This window comes from Astyanax mexicanus, chromosome 16 (assembly GCF_023375975.1).
Source record: "Astyanax mexicanus isolate ESR-SI-001 chromosome 16, AstMex3_surface, whole genome shotgun sequence".
Taxonomy (NCBI): domain Eukaryota; kingdom Metazoa; phylum Chordata; class Actinopteri; order Characiformes; family Acestrorhamphidae; genus Astyanax; species Astyanax mexicanus.
This window is the reverse complement of record NC_064423.1, coordinates 19,432,711-19,459,594: the sequence shown is the minus strand read 5'-3', so window position 1 is coordinate 19,459,594 and position 26,884 is coordinate 19,432,711. Positions and strand designations below refer to the sequence as shown.

Below are 26,884 nucleotides of genomic sequence, written 5' to 3'. Positions count from 1 at the left end.
TGTGCCTGTCTTAGCACAGACTGACTGACTGACGGGTCATTTAATTTTAAAGCAGCACCTCCCCTCTTTCTCCGCCTAAACAAACACCCGGCTCCACACAGAGCTGCTGCGGGTAGCGTTAGCTTGGTGTCTGGTTACATCAGCTGAGGAGCTGAAGCGCTTTACAGCAGGACCTTTATTTCAGTTCATTTCGAGTCGGGTCATTTTGCCGAAATCAAAGACGAGCGAGATGGTTGTGCTTAATAATGACAGCAACATCGAAGAGCACGGTGTAACGTGAGTAGTTTATTAGTTAGCTTAGCTAAGCTAACGAAACTAGCCGATATGTTGTTGACAGTAGGATAGGTTACGTTAGCAGCTGAGCTAACAGTGGGTTAGCTGATAACAAATAACTAGCTAACGCTAGTTAGATACGACGACATGTAAGTACAGACGTATCATTTAAACCACAGTGTCTCATATCATGTTAGCTAACTAACTAGCTATGCTGGGGTAAACATTTATTTTAGGGTTGTTGACTGTGGCTGCGTTAGCTTAGCATATTCAACCTACATTATGTTGTATAGCTAAGCTTGCTAGTCTGCCTACTAATAATATAACTTAGGTTGTCTCGATAATGGTAATACATACCGAGTGGTGTGAGGCTAGTTTAGATATGGATAAATAAGCTAATGTCTAAATGAAATGGCTAACTAAGCTAAACTAGATAGCTTACTAACTCTAAACTAGCTAATCCACAAGCTAACGCCAGAGGAATGAACAGACCGGTGTTCTGTCGATTTGTGCTACCCATTGAAATGTGTTTCTCAACACCAATGCGCATATAATCATCCCTATTTACCATTAACTGTATCCTGATATATTGATTCAGGGTTTCCAAATATTCTACAGAATTTATCTCTTATGAATCTGGTGCTTTTTCTCTCATTTTTACGTTTAAATATACACTAGGGTAGCACGGTTTGACAAAGTAGCACAACTAGACAGAACACCCCGACTGCCAGACTTGCTTTTTTACTAACACTGTGTATCTGTGTATTTGTTAATTCGTTTCTTTGCACATTTAAAAACCTAGCTAAGCTGACCTAGATTATTTACTTACTTTTCAGAGTGAGATACGTGATAAACTATTCAGTTATTATGCAAGTTATTTGTATTTGCAGGACTGCCTTCAAAACAAAACCGATCCCGTCGTTTCCAAAACAAGCCTTTTCAGGTTGAATCACGCAGTTTAGCTTATTACTTGGGTATTAATCAGTACGTTACTCTACTCTAAGCTAGTAATTGCTGTAATAATTGATGTCTTTGTCGACTGAAACACATTTGTTAGTTAAACCTGATGCTGTTTCCTGAGCCTGATGCCAGAGCTAAAAATAAGATATGGACGACCATTAACAGCAGAAAAGTAGGTTAGTGTTTTACAGAGCGCAGCCTCTTCCTTCAGCTGAGGGAGTCAGTGCGGACACTGTGTTAAGTCACACATTCCTATTTAGCTTATTCCTAGTTAACTAGCTAACTATATTAATTTATTAAAGCCAAGCATACTAGTTCTTGTCAAATAGTCACAAGCATGTGACTGACAGGTGACAAATTCAATTAAATTCCTATGTTTGTGTACAGACCTGTTAAGCTAACTTATGTGTTAACGGGCAACTAATATTTACAGCGGTGCTTGAAAGTTTGTGAACCCATTAGACTTTTCTATATTGATCCATAATTATGACCTAGTAGGTAAAGGGAACCCAGTTAAACAAATGAGACAAATATATTATGGTCCAACATCACATATGTCAGTGGTTAAAATATTTGAAGTCTTGCTTTCAGTAAAAAAGAGCAGTGGCTTTTTCCTTGTAACCCTGACATGCACATCATTGTTGTTCAGTGTTTTGATAGTGGACTTCAGTTGCATTGAAATTATCCTCTTGCAGTGATATTTGTTGGTCGACCACAGCTGATTATGAATTTCTTCCATTTGTACACAGTCTGTGTGATTGTGCACTGATGCAGTCCAGACTCTTCAGAAAGAGTTTTGTTGGTTTTTGATCTCATTTGTATAGCTTGGTTCTCTTTATCTACTTTTAGTTTGTGTGAAAATTTTGTTTAAGGTCATATTTATGCAGAAATATAGAAAATTCTAAGGGGTTCACAAACTTTAAACACCACAGTTCCTATTTGTCGAGTAATCTAAATGCCAAAATGGGATTAAAGGAATGTTTATTTGCTTTGCGGTTATCATCATGAGAGTGACAAGTATGAATGTGCGTAATGCAGGGCAGCAGGATCAATGTTAATGCCATCTGTCTGTCTGTCTTTGTCTTTTAGCTTGATAGAAGAGCGCTGTTCCTCCTTGCCCAGCTCACCTGCCAAACGTGTCTCTCCAGCCAAAAAGAAGCAGTTCTTTATAAGCCAGGCCATTCGCAACTCTGACCTCACACCTAAAGCCAAGGGTAAAAAAAGCCAAAGGAGGCAAGAAAACAGTAAGTAGGATTGAGAATTGTTATTGAATGTGTACAATAGTGAAGATTTTATCACCATGATTGAGTTTCTCGATTGTTTATTCATGTGTATTCCAAGTTACATAACACACTTCCTGCAGATTAAGATAATTTTTACAGATTATCTTATTTTCCCTTTTTCTTATAATCAAAATGTAAAATAGCTCGCTACCTGGCAAATCTTCTGGAGCAAGATGAGTGCTCCAAGGATGAGGTTGAAACAGTAGAGACAGCCTCACCCACTATCTTCACAGAAGCTTGCACCAATGGCAACTATGTGGAGGTACAGCAGTCTGTTCCTTTGATTCAATTTAAACACACAACAGTTGTTTTTTTAAAAGAGTCTTTCCTGTCTCTCTCAGTATTGGAGTGACTTCATGAACCGTTCAGGAGAGGAGCAGGACAAGCTGCTGGCTCTGCTGGAGGAAGAGGCAAGAAAGAGCAGCTCTGCCAAACCTGCCAAAGATCAAAGAGAATGTAAGACTCCATTTACTCCTTATAGACCAACATGAATGTGCCTACACAAAAAAATATGACATGATTCAGCTGGGAATACCATTCACTAGTTCAGCATAGTTTGGTAATTTTTGTGTTTTTTGTCTGAGTAGAGTATTTCTACTGGGTTAGGTATTAGATCCATTAGATGACCAATAAGCTGATGTGTTCCTTATCTGTAGTTTGACTAATAAGAGTTTTTTTTTTGTTAGTAAACCCTGCCTATACTGCTCAGGAATGCTTCCAGCGAATTGATAGGAGGTTGCGGGCGACGTTGAAACGAAAACATATTCCGATGGTGAGACAGAGACAACCTACTGACGTGTGTACATGTATCACCTAAATACGCATGTTAGAGTGAACACTAATTAAGTACTCTGTTGAAGGCAACACTGGAGCTTCTGGAGACAAACCTCCTGACCTTCTTTGGAGCTGAACCACACTCTATTTACATCACCAAACTTGGCAGCAGGTATTTTGTCCTCAAAAGAGCAAAAATATGCATTTGTAAGTTAGCCAAAGTGTAACAGTTAAAATTATAAACACTCCACATAAAATGTGATTTTAGTTTTCATTTGTATTAGAACGATTGTGCTTTAATGCTTGAAATGTTTTATTAATGAACAGGATTTGGTTTTAGATCAGTTTTAACATTAAATCATAATAAGTTTTTATGTAGCTAAGAAGTGCTTAGCATATGCATCATATTTAACTGGGTCACTGTAGAATTCCTTGTGTGTTGTTTTGTATTTATTTAAAACTGACAATACTGAAAGTGGTTAAATAAATGTGACCAAGCATTTTATTGATAGTATAACTGTCTATTATACATGTGTCTGTTCTGATCTTAAACTCTATAATGTGATACTTATCCATCAGTTTTGAGCGGCTGTTGCTTCATGCTATCTGCCAGTATATGGACCTCGTCTCAGTCAGTAAGTAGATGAAGCTGTTTATTAATCATGTACACAAACCTTGCCTTTGAGATGAATGATAAATATGCTGTTTTTATATCCTACATGACGCATTCTTTTTACAGTAAAATAAAACCACTGTTTTTTTAAAGTGACATTCAGCTCAATTAACTACAGTTTTTTTTTTCAGATGTGTCTTAAAAGCCTTTGTCGTGCATGGATTGATATATTTTAAAATTGAGTATTTAAACATTTTCTAAAATAGAATCCCAAAAACTTATTTTTCTAGATAAATGTAATCAAATTGTAACGAAGTCAGAAATTGCACCTCTATCGTACACAGTCTTTGTGTTTATTTGCTTGACTACTAACACACAAGCATGTTTTGTATTGCAGGCTCTGACTGTAATGGAGCTCGTCAGACAAAGGTCACAAACAAACATGAGGAGTTCCTCCCTCCATGTCCGCTGCTGTCAGCCTACCTGGAACAGATGAGCTAAGAGCACTGCCACATGAACTGGCCAGTATGAATTGTGAAAGCAGCTTTAAATAAACAGGCTTGTAAGCCTGGTGTCTGCCAATTATGTTAGAAAGGTTTTGTTTAGAAGAGTGGGCCACCATGTTCTTGAATAGACTCCTGCACTAGCTACCTTAAAGGTCAGTTGCTGGAACTTTTTTCTGTGGAATTAATGTTTGTACTGGAATAATTTACTTCAATTTTTAAGTGACTCAGTGTAATTTACTTTTGATAAAGCACAACCTCTGTACGGTCCATGTTCATATTCCTGCCAGGCCTGGCAGGTGTACTGTTTTGTAGCTAAGGGCTTTTTTAGGTGCTATCAGTGAGTTTGACCTTTGCCACATCTATGCTACTAAATAGCCTAACATACCTAAATAATTTGAATTTTCAGGTACCACTGAAAGTGCTACTAAACTTGCTGTATACATTCTTTACCACGATTTTTGATTTTGCAATATGACTTATCTGTCATATGTGGTATACATGTAGTTATGTACTTGCTTGGAACTAAAAATCTGTTTAGAAGCGGCAACAGTAGTTTATGTGGTTCTGATAGCACCTTTTAAGTGACTCTATTCAAAACAGTGACATATCTTGTTGATTTTCATGTAATCAAATATTTACCCACCACAGCCTTTGCTGCTTTCTCAAAACCACAGCATTAATACTGATAGAAACTTTAAGATCCAGGAAGATTTTATCAGTTAATGGTAAAGATCTAAACTATAAGTGGAGTTTTCAAAGTGGTAGGTTTACAAAAACAACAACTAAGGAATTAAAAATATATACATTATATATATAATACAAAATATCAGTAGCACTTGAATTGCTAGTTGCATGTCCTATCACTTTTCCTAAAACAATGTCAGTTTTCAGTACTAGACACTTTTATCTAAATTATGCTACCAAATATGTGCTTTTTGTGATCTTATAAGTATGCTTAATTCTCTTGGCAAAGACTTGCATGATGGTAACGGTAGTGATTCTTCTGTTGTCAGGAAATCTGCCATGTGTGGTGCTCTATCTTTGTGTATTTTGATTTTTTAATGGAATTAAGTTAATTTAAAAAACACAGCTGTAATAGAACTAAAAAAACTGTTTACACTGCAGAAACTGAGAATCTTTCTAATGTTTAACCTATTAATGATGGCAGATCGGCTTTAATTAGGTCTCACATGTTTGCTTGCTGTACAAGGTTATGCTTTAAACTATGGTAGACATTTTAAAGCGGTTTGGGTTAATCAGACCTTTCTTCCTGTGCAAACACACTGACTAAAACTGGTGAGTAATAAATGACTTGAACCACGTGTGTTTGAGCAGGGAAATAATCAACTGCCGGACACCAGCCTATTAGGGCTATAATTGAAAACTATTTTAAAGAAATTGTTTTTATTGGAAAAGACGTTTGGTGTCTAAGGTTTTGCGGTGGAATTACAAGGCTATTCATCTGTCATCTTTCCATCATCCATAGAGCTGTTCTTGGGAAGGTTTGTGATGGTTCTATTGCCTATCCAGAATCTCTATTACTTTTTAGCCACATTATTATTAGCCTTATCGTCGTAGCTCCAGTGCAAAACAACAAAAAAAAACGTGTCTTTGCGAATCGACTACATTTAAAGTAAAGAGAAAATTGTTATCTAAATGCCCCCTTTCACAATTCTGTTGTGACAGCCCACCCACTTCCAACTTGCACTCACAACTATGCCTTACACATGCATGCCAATGTGTCAGAAATGTGCTCTTTCATAATAACACCTTTATAAATCAATGCTTGATTTGGTTTACACCCTGAGCACGTTTTGTGACATTTTATACTTGGAAAAGGCTGGAAACCCTTAACCAGCTGGTGTGTTGGTGTTGCAAACCAAAGTGCAAGTGCGCAAAGTATATGTGTGTGTGGTTACTTATTTTCTCAGGCATCAGCCCTTATGAATGTGTATTTTTACTCTCACAAACCACATTTTTACTCACCAAGGCTCAGAGTCCCACAATTAGCTGTAGATGTGATTGCTGGGCTCTGTATGATGTTTATATGTGTCTGCCACTAGACGGCTGCTAGAATATATTGGTAGTTCATTGCAGAGATGTTTAGCATCATGTCACACAGCCTAGGATGATAATATGTCTTTTTACGTGTAGGTCAAAACATGACAATATGACTTGTCAAGTTGTATTCAGAATCAGTTTGTATGAACTTGTGTAATAGGGATGAAAGCCATGTGTGATCCTGTTATGTCTGTATGTAAACATTGGAATAAATACTTAGCAAGCAGGTATTGACTTGTGTATGATGTGTTTTACTGAAGCAAAATGGCCACAATGCCTTATACACTGTTGCCCAAAACACAAATGATCAAAATATATAGGTACTTTTCCTTGCAAATGAAAACTATATTGACTGAAAAAAAAGAAAATAAATTACGCACATAGTATTATATGTATTATAAAACAGTTACTGCATCATATTTGATTTTAAAAAGTAGTATGATTGCCAGGGTTAAGACCAGTGTCTGAGATGTATATTTTCAGTTTTATGTGTAAACAAACAGCACACACTATTGTTCCTTTACATTTAAAAGAATTTTAGGGTATTTTTTAAGCAACCCCCCTTGTATTTAAGTAAAGGCAATGCACAAAATATGAAAATGACTAACATAAAAGTTCTTACAGGTTTCTGGCAGAAGGAAATGCCTAACTACTGACATTCCCTCTGGCAGTTTCTATATGTAAAGATGTACAATCTCGATTATGCCATTTTGAAAATTGTGTTAAAAATTAATTTGATCTATAAAATTGATTAATTAACCCTACCAGCCCTTAAGTTGGCCATTGTGTTTACTGGTTTTCACTCAACTTGTTTCTGTAAGAATGCCAAAAGTATTGTTGTTGATACCCATATTTTCTGTTTTGGGTCAGTATCAAATTGCAGGATATTTTGGCTCTCAAAAATAATTTTTTTATTATTAATTATTTAGTAGTTTAGACTACAAAAACATATTTTGTGTGTTTTTGTCCACCTATCATGACAACTTGTTTATGGTGACCTTGAAAGATGAATTTCGATTTTGTTTTGTTTTTATTTTTATTAACAATACACAAGGTATGGTGGACAGTTTTAAGTTTTACCTCAGCTAAATATCATACCCACATCAAAGACAACTGCTTAAATGTGCAAAAAGGGAAAATTTATATTTGTAATAATGTTTTAATTAAAGCATGTTCCACCGTTAGCGGGATAGAAGTGTTTATATCTCGGCATTAATTCGGATTTAAGGATTTGTGGATCAGTTTGATGGGAATGCGCTGGGGGGCGGGGTCCTCACAGCTGGAAATGAAGCTATTTAAGCTCTGTGTTTAAAAGCTGAGGATTCACTATAACATATAAAGAACAGCTCAGCCATGATAAACTGTGTAAATGGCGAGTTTAGCAGTCCGGAAGCGTCGGTGGAGATCGTATCTGGCCGCGGTCAGTGCCGGTGAGGGAAGTAAACCTGATCATGAACGTGTCCGTGAACTCCAGTATCGGCTCCAGTGAAGCTCCGTCTCCGGGAGAGGAGGCGCCGCCGCCGCTGGTGGACGCCTGGCTGGTGCCGCTGGTCTTCGGACTCATCATGGTAATGGGACTCGCTGGAAACTCGCTGGTTCTCTGTGTTATTTACAAACACAAGAAAATGTGGACAGCAACCAACTTCTATATAGGTGAGTTAAAACAGTAAAAATGTGCTTTTGTTCAAGCCTATTTAAGTTACTATAACGTTACAAGACAAGTGCAATACAGCTTATGAAGAATAATAATACTATAAACATATTGTAAATATAAAAGCACAAGTACAGTAAAAAAAAGCCGTCAAATGACTTATAATATTTTTTTTTTTTTAAGATTATATCCAAAAGTCAAGGTAAAAGGTACATTGCCAGTCAAACGTTTGGACACACATATTCTGTTTTCCTTATTTTTTTAATTTATTTTCTACATTGTAGATTAATATTAAAGACATTAAAACATTTAAGGGACACAGGGAATTACATAGTAAACACACAAAATGTTTGTCCTCCACAATCCCCTGACCTAAACCCAACTAAGATGGGTGACTTGAAAAGCAGCAACTATTGTTCACCGCGGTCACGCCATCTGCACTTAGAAAACGCTCGGTCGCGCTATCCACACCGAAAACTGGAGTGCGCGTCTAAACCGTGTTTTACTGTAGCAGCGTGCACAGCGCACCCGGAGGAGCGGAGACTGGCGCTTCTCGTGCAGAGACTTAAAATGGAACAGAAACGAGTTTTACACCTAAATAAACATGATTTAACGAGGTCTAATCCACAAATATACACCAGAAAGACCACTTCTTATCTGTAGAACAGTGTAACGTTTTGAAAAGGTTTGGAGTGTTATTAAATAAGCAAATCAAATTGTTATAAAATCACAGCCCTAAATTCTTAAAGATCTTATTCTCATGTATCCCAGATATATGTTTGAAGTGATATTACTGTATCATTTTTGAGTAATTGAATACCAAAACTATCTATTCGGTTTTTGTATAAAAGGGATTTTGGAGTGCTATAAAACCAAAAAAATCTAATTCTTCTTAAATCAGAACCTGAAATCCTTAAATAATACCTTCCATACTATTAATGTCATGCATGTATACTGATTGTACAGTATCATTTTGGAGTAAATGAATACCAAACTTAGGAAAAATGTATATTCGGTTGTGCATAAACCAGATTTCGGTGTCCTATAAAACCTTCAAATCAAATTGTTATCCAATGAAACCAAGAAAGTCTTGAAGAAAACATTCCATTCTATTAATGACATGAGTAACAAGTGATATTACTGTATCATTTTGGATTAATTGGATACCAAACTTGGAAAAATGTATATTCGGTTGTGCATAAACCACATTTCAGAGTCCTATAAAACCAGCAAATCAAATTGTTATCCAATGGCACTAACAAAGTCTTGAAGAACACATTCTATACTATTATTGACATGAGTATCAAGTGACATTACTGTATCATTTTGGAGTAATTGGATACCAAACTTAGGAAAAAATTTTATTCGATTGTGCAAAAACCTGATTTCAGAGTCCTATAAAACCAGCAAATCAAATTGTTATCCAATGGCACTGACAAAGTCTTGAAGAACACATTCTATACTATTACTGACATGAGTATCAAGTGATTTTACTGTATCATTTTGAAATAATTGGATACCAAACTTGGAAAAATGTCTATTTGGTTGTGCATAAACCAGATTTCGGAGTCCCATTAAACCAGCAAATCAAATTGTTATCCAATGGCACTAACAAAGTCTTGAAGAACACATGCTATACTATTTTTGACATGAGTATCAAGTGATTTAACTGTATCATTTTGGAGTAATTGGATACCAAACTTGGAAAAAATGTCTATTCGGTTGTGCATAAACCACATTTCAGAGTCCTATAAAACCAGCAAATCAAATTGTTATCCAATGACACTAACAAAGTCTTGAAGAACACATTCTATACTATTATTGACATGAGTATCAAGTGATTTTACTGTATCATTTTGAAATAATTGGATACCAAACTTGGAAAAATGTCTATTCGGTTGTGCATAAACCACATTTCAGAGTCCCATAAAACCAGCAAATCAAATTGTTATCCAATGGCACTAACAAAGTCTTGAAGAACCCATGCTACACTATTATTGACATGAGTATCAAGTGATTTTACTGTATCATTTTGGAGTAATTGGATACCAAACTTGGAAAAAATGTCTATTTGGTTGTGCATAAACCAGATTTCGGAGTCCCATAAAACCAGCAAATCAAATTGTTATCCAATGGCACTAACAAAGTCTTGAAGAACACATGCTATACTATTTTTGACATAAGTATCAAGTGATTTTACAGTATCATTTTGGAGTAATTGTATACCAAACTTGGAAAAAATGTCTATTCGGTTGTGCATAAACCAGATTTCGGAGTCCCATAAAACCAGCAAATCAAATTGTTATCCAATGGCACTAACAAAGTCTTGAAGAACACATGCTACACTATTATTGACATGAGTATCAAGTGATTTTACTGTATCATTTTGGAGTAATTGGATACCAAACTTGGAAAAAATGTCTATTTGGTTGTGCATAAACCACATTTCAGAGTCATAGAAAACCAGCAAATCAAATTGTTATCCAATGGCACTAACAAAGTCTTGAAGAACACATGCTATACTATTTTTGACATGAGTATCAAGTGATTTTACTGTATCATTTTGGAGTAATTGGATACCAAACTTGGAAAAAATGTCTATTCGGTTGTGCATATACCACATTTCAGAGTCCTATAAAACCAGCAAATCAAATTGTTATCCAATGGCACTAACAAAGTCTTGAAGAACACATACCATAGTATTATTGACATGAGTGTCAAGTGATTTTACTGTATCATTTTGGAGTAATTAGATACCAAACTTAGGAAAAATGTCTATTCGGTTGTGCATAAACCACATTTCAGAGTCCTATAAAACCAGCAAGTCAAATTGTTATCCAATGGCACTAACAAAGTCCTGAAGAACACATTCTATACTATTATTTACATGAGTATCAAGTGATTTTACTGTATCAATTTGGAGTAATTGGATACCAAACTTGGAAAAAATGTCTATTCGGTTGTGCATAAACCACATTTCAGAGTCCTATAAAACCAGCAAATCAAATTGTTATCCAATGACACTAACAAAGTCTTGAAGAACACATGCTATACTATTATTGACAAGAGTATCAAGTGATTTTACTGTATCATTTTGGAGTAATTGGATACCAAACTTAGGAAAAATGTATATTCGGTTGTGCATAAACCACATTGCAGAGTCCTATAAAACCAGCAAATCAAATTGTTATCCAATGGCACTAACAAAGTCTTGAAGAGCACATGCTATACTATTATTGACAAGAGTAGCAAGTGATTTTACTGTATCAATTTGGAGTAATTGGATACCAAACTTAGGAAAAATGTATATTCGGTTGTGCATAAACCACATTTCAGAGTCCTATAAAACCAACAAGTCAAATTGTTATCCAATGGCACTAACAAAGTCCTGAAGAACACATTCTATACTATTATTTACATGAGTATCAAGTGATTTTACTGTATCAATTTGGAGTAATTGGATACCAAACTTGGAAAAAATGTCTATTCGGTTGTGCATAAACCACATTTCAGAGTCCTATAAAACCAGCAAATCAAATTGTTATCCAATGACACTAACAAAGTCTTGAAGAACACATGCTATACTATTATTGACAAGAGTATCAAGTGATTTTACTGTATCATTTTGGAGTAATTGGATACCAAACTTTGGAAAAATGTATATTCGGTTGTGCATAAACCACATTTCAGAGTCCTATAAAACCAGCAAATCAAATTGTTATCCAATGACACTAACAAAGTCTTGAAAAGCACATTTCATACTATTATTGACATGAGTAACAAATGATATTACTGTATCATTTTAGATTAATTGGATACCAAACTTGGAAAAATGTCTATTCGGTTGTGCCACATAAACCACATTTCAGAGTCCTATAAAACCAGCAAATCAAATTGTTATCCAATGACACTAACAAAGTCTTGAAGAACACATGCTATACTATTATTGGCAAGAGTATCAAGTGATTTTACTGTATCATTTTGGAGTAATTGGATACCAAACTTAGGAAAAATGTATATTCGGTTGTGCATAAACCACATTTCAGAGTCCTATAAAACCAGCAAATCAAATTGTTATCCAATGACACTAACAAAGTCTTGAAGAACACATGCTATACTATTATTGACAAGAGTATCAAGTGATTTTACTGTATCATTTTGGAGTAATTGGATACCAAACTTAGGAAAAATGTATATTCGGTTGTGCAAAAACCTGATTTCGGAGTCCTATAAAACCAGCAAATCAAATTGTTATCCAATGTCACTAATAAAGTCTTGAAAAGCACATTTCATACTATTATTGACATGAGTAACAAATGATATTACTGTATCATTTTAGATTAATTGGATACCAAACTTGGAAAAATGTCTATTCGGTTGTGCCACATAAACCACATTTCAGAGTCCTATAAAACCAGCAAATCAAATTGTTATCCAATGGCACTAACAAAGTCTTGAAGAACACATTCCATACCATTAGTGACATGAGTAACAAGTGATATAACTGTTTAATTTTGGAATAATTGAATACCGAACATAGGAAAAATGTCTATTCGTTTGTGCATAAACCAAATCCTATAAAACCAGCAAATCAAATTGTTGTCTAATAAAACCAAAACAGTCTTGAAGAAAATATTCCAATCTACCAAGAACATTAGTCACAAGTGATATTACTGTGTCATTTTTGAGTAATTGGATAGCAAATTTAGAAAAAAATGCCTGTTCAGTTGTGCATAAACCAGATTTTGGAGTCCTATAAACCATCAAATCAAATTGTTATCCAATGGAACCAAGTCCTTCTTGATAAACACATTCCATACTAGTTTTATAGGACCCCGAAATCTGGTTTATTCACAACCGAATAGACATTTGGTATCCAATTAATCCAAAATTATACAGTAATATCACTTGTTACTCATGTCAATAATAGTATGGAATGTGTTCAACAATTTGATTTGCTGGTTTTCTAGGACTCAGAAATCTGGTTTATGCACAATCGAATAAACATTTTTTCTAAGTTTGGTGTTGAATTACTCCAAAATGATAAAGTAATATCACTTGATACTCATGTCAATAATAGTATAGAATGTGGTTTTCAAGACGTTATTAGTTGCATTGGATAACAATTTGATTTGCTGGTTTTATAGGACTCCAAAATGTGGTTTATCACAACTGAATAGACATTTTTCCTAAGTTTGGTATTCTATTACTCCAAAATAATACAGTAATATGACTTTTCACTCATGTCATTAATAGTATGACATGTGTTCTTCAAGACAGTCTTGGTGGCATTGGATAACAATTTGATTTGCTGGTTTTGTAGGACTCCGAAATCAGGTTTTTGCACAACCGAATAGACATTTATTCCTAAATTTGGTATCCAATTAATCCAAAATGATACAGTAATATCCTTTGTTACTCACGTCATTAATAGTAAGGAATGTATTTCTTAAGGTAGTCTTGGTAGCATTGGATAACAATTTGATTTGCAGGTTTTATAGGACCTTAAAATCTGGTTTATGCAAAAGAAAATAGACATTTTCCCTAAGCTTGGTATCCAATTACTCCAAAATGATACAGTAATATCCTTTGTTATTCATGTCCTTACTAGTATGGAATGTGTTCTTTAAGGCTGTCTTGGTGGCATTTGATAACAATTTGATTTACTGTTTTTTTAGGACTCTAAAAAATTATGCACATTCGAATAGACATTTTTCCTAAGTTTGGTATTCAATTACTCCAGAATAATACAGTAATATCATTTGTTACTCATGTCAATGATAGTATGGAATGTGATTTTCAAGAATGTCTTGGTGGCATTGGATAACAATTTAATTTGCTGGTTTTATGGGACCTTAAAATCTGGTTTATGCACAACCGAATAGACATTTTTCGCGTGTTAAATATTTTTTTAATATTTAACAAGTGATATTACTGTATAATTTTGGATTAATTGGATACCAAATGTCTATTCGGTCGTGAATAAACCAGATTTCGGGGTCCTATAAAACTAGTATGGAATGTGTTTATCAAGAAGGACTTCCATTGGATAACAATTTGATTTGATGGTTTATAGGACTCCAAAATCTGGTTTATGCACAACTGAACAGGCATTTTTTTTTCTAAATTTGCTATCCAATTACTCAAAAATGACACAGTAATATCACTTGTGACTAATGTTCTTGGTAGATTGGAATATTTTCTTCAAGACTGTTTTGGTTTTATTAGACAACAATTTGATTTGCTGGTTTTATAGGATTTGGTTTATGCACAAACGAATAGACATTTTTCCTATGTTTGGTATTCAATTATTCCAAAATGATACAGTAATATGACTTGATACCCATAACATTAATAGTATAGAATGTGTTTTTCAAGACCTTATTAGTGGCATTGGATAACAATTTGATTTACTGGTTCTATAGGACTCTGAAATCTGGTTTATGCACAACCGAAAAGACATTTTTCCTCAGTTTGGTATTCAATTATTCCAAAATTATACAGTAATATCACTTGTTACTCATGTCATTAATGGTATAGAATGTGTTCTTCAAGACTTTGTTAGTGGCATTGGATAACAATTTGATTTAATGGTTTGTAGGACTCTGAAATCTGGTTTATACAGAAGTGAATCAACATTTTTCGTATGTTTGATAATTAATTACTCCAAAATGGTAAAGTAAAATCACTTGATACTTATGTTATTAATAGTATAGAATGTGTTTTTCAAGACTGTCTTGGTGGCATTGGATAACAATTTGATTTGCTGGTTTTATGCGACCTTAAAATCTGGTTTATACACAACTGAATAGACATTTTTTCTAAGTTTGGTATCCAATTATTTCAAAATGATACAGTAAAATCACTTGATACTCATGTCAATAATAGTATAGAATGTGTTCTTCAAGACTTTGTTAGTGTCATTGGATAACAATTTGATTTGCTGGTTTTATAGGACTCTGAAATGTGGTTTATGCACAACCGAATAGACATTTTTTCCAAGTTTGGTATCCAACTACTCCAAAATGATACAGTAAAATCACTTGATACTCATGTCAATAATAGTATAGCCTGTGTTCTTCAAGACTTTGTTAGTGCCATTAGATAACAATTTGATTTACTGGTTTTATGGGACTCCGAAATCTGGTTTATGCACAACCAAATAGACATTTTTCCAAGTTTGGTATCCAATTATTTCAAAATGATACAGTAAAATCACTTGATACTCATGTCAATAATAGTATAGCATGTGTTCTTCAAGACTTTGTTAGTGTCATTGGATAACAATTTGATTTGCTGGTTTTATAGGACTCTGAAATGTGGTTTATGCACAACCGAATAGACATTTTTTCCAAGTTTGGTATCCAATTACTCCAAAATGATACAGTAAAATCACTTGATACTCATGTCAATAATAGTATAGCATGTGTTCTTCAAGACTTTGTTAGTGCCATTGGATAACAATTTGATTTGCTGGTTTTCTAGGACTCTGAAATGTGGTTTATGCACAACCGAATAGACATTTTTCCAAGTTTGGTATCCAATTATTTCAAAATGATACAGTAAAATCACTTGATACTCATGTCAATAATAGTATAGAATGTGTTCTTCAAGACTTTGTTAGTGTCATTGGATAACAATTTGATTTGCTAGTTTTATGGGACTCCGAAATCTGGTTTATGCACAACCGAATAGACATTTTTCCAAGTTTGGTATCCGATTATTTCAAAATGATACAGTAAAATCACTTGATACTCATGTCAATAATAGTATAGAATGTGTTCTTCAAGACTTTGTTAGTGTCATTGGATAACAATTTGATTTGCTGGTTTTATAGGACTCTGAAATGTGGTATATGCACAACCGAATAGACATTTTTTCCAAGTTTGGTATCCAATTACTCCAAAATGATACAGTAAAATCACTTGATACTCATGTCAATAATAGTATAGCATGTTTTCTTCAAGACTTTGTTAGTGCCATTGGATAACAATTTGATTTGCTGGTTTTATGGGACTCCGAAATCTGGTTTATGCACAACCGAATAGACATTTTTCCAAGTTTGGTATCCAATTATTTCAAAATGATACAGTAAAATCACTTGATACTCATGTCAATAATAGTATAGAATGTGTTCTTCAAGACTTTGTCAGTGCCATTGGATAACAATTTGATTTGCTGGTTTTATAGGACTCTGAAATCAGGTTTTTGCACAATCGTATAAACATTTTTCCTAAGTTTGGTATCCAATTACTCCAAAATGATACAGTAATATCACTTGTTGCTCAAGTCATTCATAGTATAGAATGTGCTTTTCAAGACTTTATCAGTGGCATTGGATAACAATTTGATTTAATGGTTTGTAGGACTTTGAAATCTGGTTTATACAGAAGTGAATCAACATTTTTCGTATGTTTGATAATTAATTACTCCAAAATGGTAAAGTAAAATCACTTGATACTTATGTTATTAATAGTATAGAATGTCTTTTTCAAGACTTTATTAGTGGCATTGGATAACAATTTAATTTGCTGGTTTTATAGGACTCTGAAATGTGGTTTATGCAAAAGTGAATCAACATTTTTCGTATGTTTGATATTTAATTACTCCAAAATGGTACAGTAAAATCACTTGTTACTCATGTCATTAATAGTATGGAATGTGTTCTGCAAGACTGTCTCAGTGGAATTGGATAAAAATTTGATTTGCTGGTTTTATGGGACCTTAAAATCTGGTTTATGCACAACTGAATAGACATTTTTTCTAAGTTTGGTATCCAATTAATCCAAAATTATACAGTAATATCACTTATTACTCATGTTAATAATAGAATGGAATGTGTTCTTCAAGACAGTCTCGGTAGCATTTGATAACAATTTAATTTGCTGGTTTTACAGGACTCCAAAATCAGGTTTTTGTGCAACCAAATAGACATTTTTCCTAAGCTTCGTATTCAATTACTCCAAAATGATACAGTAATATCCTTTGTTACTCATGTCATTAATAGTATGGAATGTGTTCTTCAAGAATGTCTTAGTGGCATTGGATAACAATTTGATTTGCTTGTTTTATAGGACTCTGAAATCTGATTTATGCAAAAGTAAATTAACATTTTTTGTATGTTTGATATTTAATTACTCCAAAATGGTACAGTAAAATCACTTGATATATATGTTATTAATAGTATAGAATGTGTTTTCCAAGACTTTGTTAGTGCCATTGGATAACAATTTGATTTGCTGGTTTTATAGGACTCTGAAATGTGGTTTATGCACAACCGAATAGACATTTTTCCAAGTTTGGTATCCAATTATTTCAAAATGATACAGTAATATCACTTGTTACTCATGTCATTAATAGAATGGAATGTTTTCTTCAAGACTTTCTTGGTTTCATTGGATAACAATTTGATTTGAAGGTTTTATAGGACACCGAAATCTGGTTTATGCACAACCGAATATACATTTTTCCTAAGTTTGGTATTCATTTACTCCAAAATGATACTGTACAATCAGTATACATGCATGACATTAATAGTATGGAAGGTATTATTTAAGGATTTCATGTTCTGATTTAAGAAGAATTAGATTTTTTTGGTTTTATAGCACTCCAAAATCCCTTTTATACAAAACCGAATAGATAGTTTTGGTATTCAATTACTCAAAAATGATACAGTAATATCACTTCAAACATATATCTGGGATACATGAGAATAAGATCTTTAAGAATTTAGGGCTGTGATTTTATAACAATTTGATTTGCTTATTTAATAACACTCCAAACCTTTTCAAAACGTTACACTGTTCTACAGATAAGAAGTGGTCTTTCTGGTGTATATTTGTGGATTAGACCTCGTTAAATCATGTTTATTTAGGTGTAAAACTCGTTTCTGTTCCATTTTAAGTCTCTGCACGAGAAGCGCCAGTCTCCGCTCCTCCGGGTGCGCTGTGCACGCTGCTACAGTAAAACACGGTTTAGACGCGCACTCCAGTTTTCGGTGTGGATAGCGCGACCGAGCGTTTTCTAAGTGCAGATGGCGTGACCGCGGTTATTGTTCAGCAGCTCCAATTCCTTCATGATGCTGAGAAAACTATGCCAGTTGACTTTACCTAATGAAGACACTGAGATTAAAATATCAAAAGTGTGCAGATCTCTCTTTAAAGCTAAATGTGGATACTTAGAAGAATTTGAAGTATAAAACAAAATATTTGATATTTTGGCTTGTTTAACACTTTTTATTTACAAAATAATTCTGCATGTGTTCCTGTATAGTTTTAATTACTTCAATGTTAAAGTAACAATGAAAAAAAATATAAAAAGAAAGAAAACACATTGAATGAGAAAAGGTGTGTTCTGTATATTTAAGGCTGAAAACTGGATGCAAATGTAATATTTAGAAAAGTGTGTTAATATGATCTCTGTTACAGTTATTATTTGATTTAAATTGTATTCACTGGATGTTCTTTTCTTCAGCTAACCTGGCAATGACTGATATCACATTCCTGGTCTGCTGTGTGCCCTTCACTGCTGTGCTGTACCCTCTGCCCAGCTGGATCTTTGGAAATTTCATGTGTAAATTTGTGAGCTACATCCAACAGGTGAGGTGTACTGAAAGAAAGTGACTGCTTTTTTCTCAGGTATCCTTTTAAAAACTTTTTTCAAAAGAGAAACCCTGTGGAAAAAGATAGCTACGATTAATAATAAAAGCATTGCATGAAACCACTTTCTCTTTTTTACTGGCAGTTTTTTTAATTGACATGATTACTGTAAAAGTGAGCTGAGCTTTTTAACCCTCCTGTTATGTCACAAGTCAGATTGACCTGTTTTAAAGTTTAAAACTCTAGCAAAAATTGTTAAAACCATTTTAAACCACCTGGGAACACCATTGTTCCTGACAAATGAACGTAACAGGAGGGTTATTTTTTGTTTGTAAACACTAATGCCCACCAAACAAAACACACAGCTAACACAGTCCTACTAAACATGAATGACAGATTCAAAACCCCCTCCCCCCATTTTCTCCCCAATTTATACAACCAGTTACCCAACCCACTCATTAGGACTCCCCCTATCACTAGTGATGCCCCAGGAAGGAAAGTTCCGATACAGCAGACTTCTTGTGCTGAGTGACATCACCTTTGGAGTGATGTGGGGAGAGAGCTCCATCTACCCACCCAGAGAGAGCAAGGCCAGTTGTGCTCTCTTAGGGATCTGGTAGTCGATGGCAGGCTACATGAACAGGTTTTGAACCGGCGATCTTCTGATCATAGTGGCAGTGCTTAGTCACTAATAATTTCTTGTGCTTTGTGCACTTCTGATAGCCTATTGTGTTCTTTATGTTTGTAATAGATGTCTGCACAGGCTACCTGTATGACATTGACGGTCATGAGTGTGGACCGCTGGTATGTCACTGTGTACCCACTGCGCTCTCTGCAGTGTCGCACCCTGAGAGTTGCCACCACTGTCAGCCTCGGAATCTGGATAGGTCAGTAGTTTTTATATATATCAGAAATAAATTTTATATTTTGTTTTGCTTGTGATTACTGTCAATTACTGATTTGATGAAGTAAAATGATGTGCTTTGGAAGTTTAACTGATTTGATCCAATAATGAAAAGCAAATAATATTTTAGCAGGTCCAAATGTTTGTATACATCGGCTATTTGTAGTAAAACCCAAACTTCTATTGAAATCAAGGGTGTTTTTATACTGAAGGAGCATGCCCCACTTTCGCGAAGAAACAGTAGGTTTAGGAAAAGGGTTTATTTTTAAATGATGCACCTTTGTTTGTAAGACTGCTGTTAAATGAAAAGTTTTAAATAACAAAGCCATTTTAAATCAAGACAAGTAGTACTGGATAGAGAGCAATTACTCCAGGTCCACTGTTCCACAACTGATTGCTGATGGTTTTATTATACCTCCACATTTAATGCTTAGTATTGGACTCAGTGAATTTAAAGCCTCCAGTTTGGCTGGTCCAAAGCATCTCATATTGTTGGTGCACAGCTGAGCACAGATTTTAGCAATGGTGCACCTTAAAGTATTTAAAATCCCAAATCTTAAACCTTAGGTCATACTTTATACTTTACTGCTGTGTTTTATTTTGTTGTTTTGTCCAGGATCTTTCTTGGTTTCTGTGCCTGTGCCTCTGTATACCCAAACTTTAGCTGGGGATTGGCACGGCCCTCAGGTCTTCTGCACTGAGATATTTCCTACAGCCATGCACAAGAAAGGCTTCATCCTCTATAATTTCCTGGCTGTGTATATGCTCCCACTGGTGACGATCTGTGTGTGTTACATGAGCATGCTGTATCAGATGGGCCGGCCGGCTGTGGAACCTGTTGAAAGTAATTATCAGGTAGATTCTTCTTGGTTCTTCTTGGCTTGTATTGTATTGATTTCATTATACTTCATTATATTCACTCTGTGGTCATCTTTGCAATGCCAGTGAACATCTTTATCATACAAGACTGGTGTCCCAATTTTTTGAATGGGGAGAGACTAAATTATTGAAAACTGAAGGTGAAATTGTTGTTTCAGAAACATGTATTTTAAATAATTGATCAAATCTAATAAACCTGTATGAACCATTAATAGTGTTTGGCTCAATAATAATAAATATTAACATAAAACATGATTCCACGTTGAGGGGAGCTAACCTGCTAACCTCCTCCACTCACAGCATAAGCAGCAAGCTGTTTAGCTCTTTTTGTTAAAGGACAGGACGCCATGATGACCATTACAAGTCCTTCCATTCATATTTCAATAATGTCTCTGAATGTATGCATAGCACAATACATCCACCACCATTTACAGTTTGTTCGGTGCTGATTTCATAAAATTACACTTTCTTTATTTACACAAAAAAGAATTTTATAATGCTCGGATTTCTTAACTTACTGATATAATGAGCTGACTTAAATAAAATGGATGAAATGCGCAGACCTTGCATTGTGTTCTTTCAGCTACAGGTTCAGACAGAGCAGAGCGCTGCTGTGAGGGCCAAAGTGTCTCGTATGGTTCTGGTGATCGTACTACTGTTTGTCTTCTGCTGGGGTCCAATCCAGCTCTTCATCATGGTGCAGGCCTTCAGTCCACACTTCCGCCAGGACTACTATACATACAAGGTGAAGATATGGGCACACTGCATGTCGTACAGCAACTCCTGCATTAATCCGATTGTCTACGCCTTCATGGGTGCCAACTTTCGCAAGGCCTTCAAGAGAACTTTCCACTGCCGTTTCAGACAGCGGATATCTGTCACCCAGCAACTGAATGTGAATGAAAACACAGAGATGCACTATGTGTCGTAGGATTCGTCTATAGCACATTTGAAGATGTGTTGTAAAATGTTTAATACCATAAATGTGTAATACAGACTACAGGCAGGTGCCTATTACTGAAAATGTTCACTACTGTCATCTAAGTGAACAATGCTTAAAAAGTGAGTAGAAATTTATTCAAAAGGATGAATATTGTTTAAATTTATGTGTCCCCTAGCAACAAAGTATTATTAAACTGTAAAAAATATATAATTAATAAAAAATGTAGCTTAATAAGTAATGTAGCTGCATAAAAGATAATTACATTTTTTACATTTCAGCTTAATTTAGTGGTTGAAGGTTATTCAGAGGTTTGATATAAATTGGCTCATTCACACCATTTATTTGTTTTGCATGACCACTAGTAAACATACATGTCTTCTAATTTGTTATATGTAATGGTAATGCATATCTTTATTAAACACAAAGGGTCAGTTTCTTAGATGAGGATTAAGCCTAGTCTTGGACTACACAGCATTTTGAATGGAGATTTTCCATTAAAAGGAAATAATAGTCTATGAATAGGCCAAACTACTGCCCAGGAAACTGACCCAAAATCTTTTTTTATTAAAGTTTTAGTATTTTTGTGTATTTTGTGTTGTCACTCTAATAATTGTGTATTGTAATGGTATTTTTGTCCACTAGGCGAGAGTATTGTACCACAAAAATGAGCTGCTGGTGCTGGAAAATCAACAGGAGTTTATCAAAAAATACAATTAATTAAATACGATAAATCCTATTTAAATTGTTAATTAAATTAAACTATAATGGGAACGAATACAAATGTAAATAAAATTGGATGAACAACGAATTTAATATATTATCTAAATCATCACAATGAAATAATCTCTTAAACAAATTTGTAAAACTAAAACAATCTCGCGAGAAGCCGCCGGCATTCATAATTTTGCTTGCTTAAAGTCGCTTCTATTTAGTTAAAAAAAAGGTTTTGTCTGTTTTTAAGATTATATTTTTAAATGTATTATTTTATCATTCTGTTTTATGTCAGTCATTAAATTCTGACTTTTAAAGTATATAAGCGCCTCAAATAAATATGTGTGTGTATTTATCAAATTTGATGTTTATTTTATTCTGAAATTATTCGTTATCTGTTTCAGCTTGTATGTGTGTGTTTTTTATTTTTTATTAAAAAGTCAAATTAAAAAGTATATATGTGTGTACTTCAGTTAATCCTATAAACGCATGGCTACTACGCCAAAACAATCGAATTAAACGCGGGCAAGAATGCAATATTTAAAACATAAATCATTCAATAATCATTTAATTGGTTGAAAGGGTGTTATTTTGCCATTTAACGTGAAGAGGGATTTGTGTGTGTTATTTTCAGTAGTGATATGTTAAGTATTGTTGGTGCGTGGGTCATTTAACGTTTCTCAGTAACGTCAGACAACTTTCCTTCAGGTTTGTGGGGCTTTTATGAATGCTGATCTAAAAGCAAGGTCAGAGAGGCTATTCTCGGGTTTAGGGAACGTCGCGAAATGGGTAGACCTCCACTGAGCAGCATTAATTCATAATTAATTATTCAAGTACATCAAACCATCGATACACGGGTTCTGGGTGTGAGAAGGCCCTCTTTTAGAACATCCCACTGAACCATTATGGGCTGTGAAGGTGTTTAGTCGGTACATTCCCTTTTTAAACATTTCTAAGTGCTGAAAGTGTTTGTGTGAGTTTTCCTCACGCCGCGGTCAACACGACCTGCTCTTTGCACACGGTTCCTAGCGGTGGGGGGAAAGGTGGCCTCCCACTGATTCACAGGTTTGGAATTTGCATCTGATTGCTGTTTGTCAACCAATGGTTTCCCTCAGCGGCCGAGGACACGCCTCAGATTAGGCAAAGATGCGCACTTCGTTACAAATGATATCCGATGTCGAAATCAAATCGAATTAAGAGAGTATTAGGTGCACATATGAGTTAAACACCGCACTGCAGCGGGGAATTTAGCCAGCGGTAAATTAAAGTAGTGTCCGAAACTGAACAGCCGCCCGGCGAAGAGCTGCTGTTTTCACGGGGAAATCAGGAATGTGTCTTCCGGTTCCAAAGAGTGCAAAACACAAAACGAAAACTGGACTGGTGAGTGTTTATTTATTATTTCTAACACTTATTTTAAAGAAACGAGTGGCTCGTTTTGTCATTGTATCTGTTTATTTCTAGTATTCGTGTTTTGTTGTTTTATAAATTAGCTGAATAAATAGCTGTTTAGCTGTGTAACTGTGCAGCTTAGCCTTACTACGTTAGCTTTCAACCCCTCAAGCTTCGTATCGGTTAACGCTATGGTATATTTATAAAGCCCTGCCCTTCTGCTGCTACACACACACACACACACACACACACACACACACACACACAAACACACACACACACACACAGCTTACACTTGTACACACACACGCACATACACAACCAGAACCAGTTCACCATTAAATACACAGTAAATAACAGCTTAAGACATTGCTAATAATAAAAAAGTCCTGGCAGCGTATAAAAAGCTAACGTTACCTGAGCACGACCCTTTAACACTGTGGGGGAATTCTTTATCAATAAAAAATAGTAACTTAGCTAGTACTCCTAAGTAGCTTAAGCTTACCTATCTAAGTTATAAGTTTAGACGGTCTTTACATTTTCTTTAGTCATCCAGTCTCCTAAAGCTTCGGGCCCGTGTCATTTTAATCGCTTATCTGTACTTCTTCGATTGTGGAAGTGAAATTATTGATTTCTGTTCATATCTAAAGCCGGACACTTTCCCAAGTGTAGCCTGGGGAGAAAAGCAATGATCTGATCTGATCTGTTTCACAGATTGTAGAGAAAACATTCATTTCATGTTTCATGAAAATGTACCAATAGGTTCAGTAGCTTTGTAACACTGCTGTATTGAATGAAATGTGGGAAGCTTTGAGAGTTGATTGTCAACACAAATACATGCTTTTACAGATGCTGTTTGTAGTGGGCCTTAATTCGGGTACATTTATAACATTTAGTCATTTAAAAAAGGATTTTAAATGAGTCATGTCTGCTTAGCTAATTACAAATACAAACTTTACAGAGACTGTTTAATTCTGCTTATATTAAGAAATGGCAGACTTAAAAAAAACTTACGTTTAGACATGGACATTAAAAAAGCTGTTATTTGAGAGTCATGGTAGGTGCCTGTCTGCTTAGCTAATTGTCTGTAATATTGTCTCATTCTGATTTTTATAGGATACCTTTATTAAATTTAGTTTCCTAAAATGTATTTCATGAATATTTACCAATATGTTCAGTAGCTAGATTTGTAATGCTACTATACTGAATAAAATGTGGAAAGTTTTGATAGATGATTCTCAAAACAAATACAGGCTTTACAGAGGCTGTTTGTAATGGGCTTAAATTCTGCTTTCATTTAGAAATTGAAGACTGATTAAGATTAATTGAAGATTTATGTAACTAGTTTAATATCAGTGAGTTACATTATACTTTACATTACTACAGTTTGAGGTAATTGTAAGAGCAGTGTCAGATATGTAGGCCACGTGTGAACTACTTCTGAAAAATAGTTCAAATTCAGTTTTGTGTGTCCTAGAGGTGTAAAACTACATACATGTTCAGGTTTATTATGATTTTCAGTGTTTTTAAATTAATCAAACTTGTGTGTGACATGTTGTGTAGAAAAGTTTGGTTATTGGTTGTGGAAAAATGGTCCTGGCACTCTGAATATATATTTTAATTGTGCAAATAATCACTTTTACAGCAAACAATTTAGGAGCTGCTTTAAAGAAACTCAAACTAAAGAACAAAGTTTATACTAATTAATACAGTTTTATGTGTGTGTGTGGGGGGGGGGAGTAAAAGCTTTTATATCTTCATCATAAGTGATGATGATGAGTTTCAGACTAATTTTATATATCGATTATGAAAAAATCTGAAAAAAAATGGTTACATCTTTTTTTATCTTAGTTTTTCTGGGCATTTAGCTTTCCTTTGTGAGTAAAGCCCTGATCTGTGATTGGCTCGCAGTGGATTAGAAACGTATGGTCAGCAATCAAGTTGAAGTCTTTAAAAGGCGACCTGCATAATAAAGTCTGTCTAATGAATAACATGCCTTGTAAAAGGAAAATATCACTGTCACGCAAAAACCTTGTATCTTCAAAAATGCTGCTTTACTGAAAAAGAAAAGCTACTTGGAAGGCATGGACAACAGTGTAAAACATTGAATTAAAGCATTTATATTAGTCTTTATATAATGAAATTTCGACAGAATGTAAATGATCACTGCATCTAAATCAATTTATCTTAAACAAATCCATGGAGAGATTTTTTTGCCAGACAGCAAAAATAAGTTTATCTACAAGACTTCAAGCTGTGATCTCTCTGCATATGCTTCCAATTTAAGTGCTATACAAAAGTCTGATTTAGATATTTGCAGAAGTTTCTTTTGAAAATGTTCATTGCTGGCCCCCAGGCTCATTTTTGTCTGTGAATGTGCGCCCGCTGTTGCTATTTTTGTTTTACGTTTGTTTCTTTGGTTCAGTGTAGCCCACAGGATGTGGTTCTCAGATGTTCTTGGCTTTTACATGCAGTAGTCTGTGTATTAAGACATTTAGTATGTGATCATTTCCTGATATGCCTAAACGAGTATGTGAATGTGATTCATGTGAGAAATGAGAACCTGTTTTATGTGATATATATATGCTTAGAACTGAGGTTAAAAAAACACACGTTGAATGTGAAACGGTTGCAGACAGTCACCTTTCTGGATGCCTCTTTGCCTTAGGTAAATATGTGCTGTCTGTGGCACAGACAAATTGGGTGTCTGGACATTTGACTGTGAAGTATTTGAATTTAAGACCGTGACTTAGTAATAATACATGCTACCGGCAGAGCTATCAAATTAAGTGTTGCAGGTAAATTTAGTAAGAAAAGTAGGGAATGCAACGTTAAACAAACATACAAAAGCCGTTGAAATGTGTAGCGGTCGGGGCATAAAGGAGATCTCCACATTTAATTAATTTATATATTTTTTCCAAAGGTCATTCAGATTGACTTGATGTGAATTGGTTCATTGCAGAGCATTTTAAAAATATTGATTTCTTTACAGTTGTAGTGATGGGATCCAGAGGTCATCATGACCCTGTTTACATCTGCTCATTTCATGTGTCTAGTGTCAGGTTTGTTTCCTGATAATTCCTGAATATGTATTCCATCTTGGAGAGTAGTTTCCACTGGTTTAATTAATTATATTTATTTTATATTCAGTTATATGAATTACATTTTATGAACTGATTCAGATTAGATTTGTATCCATTTTCAATGAGTCTTAGTTGTTTAGGTTTACACTTGCACCTTAAGTTGGCTTGGTCTTACCCAGACATAATTCTGATTCTCAACATGCATGAAGTGAACAAATAAACAACTGACAAATGAGCATTTCTCGATGTAGGCTGT

General features: G+C 34.7%; 3 protein-coding genes across 3 annotated transcripts in view; all 3 read left to right on the top strand.

Annotated features, from left to right (window-relative positions):
* The first annotated feature begins 64 nt into the window (after window positions 1-64).
* r3hdm4 (R3H domain containing 4) lies at window positions 65-6,700 on the top strand. The gene is made up of 8 exons (XM_007233125.4): window positions 65-276; window positions 2,323-2,477; window positions 2,660-2,778; window positions 2,858-2,972; window positions 3,203-3,288; window positions 3,377-3,462; window positions 3,870-3,925; window positions 4,301-6,700. Exons 1-8 carry the CDS (start codon window positions 230-232, stop codon window positions 4,402-4,404), a joined length of 768 nt encoding a protein of 255 aa, XP_007233187.1. The 5' UTR covers window positions 65-229; the 3' UTR covers window positions 4,405-6,700.
* A 758-nt stretch (window positions 6,701-7,458) lies between these two features.
* LOC103024304 (G-protein coupled receptor 54-like) lies at window positions 7,459-22,494 on the top strand. Its single transcript, XM_022669718.2, has 5 exons — window positions 7,459-8,123; window positions 18,595-18,719; window positions 19,471-19,606; window positions 20,240-20,478; window positions 21,086-22,494. Exons 1-5 carry the CDS (start codon window positions 7,922-7,924, stop codon window positions 21,431-21,433), a joined length of 1,050 nt encoding a protein of 349 aa, XP_022525439.2. The 5' UTR covers window positions 7,459-7,921; the 3' UTR covers window positions 21,434-22,494.
* Window positions 22,495-23,173: 679 nt separating this feature from the next.
* The window catches only part of arid3a (AT rich interactive domain 3A (BRIGHT-like)), a 41,370-nt gene continuing 37,659 nt past the window's right edge, over window positions 23,174-26,884 (top strand). The window contains exon 1 of the mRNA XM_007240243.4: window positions 23,174-23,536. The gene's annotated coding sequence lies outside the window, so the exon portion shown is untranslated. The remainder of the gene's footprint in view (window positions 23,537-26,884) is intronic.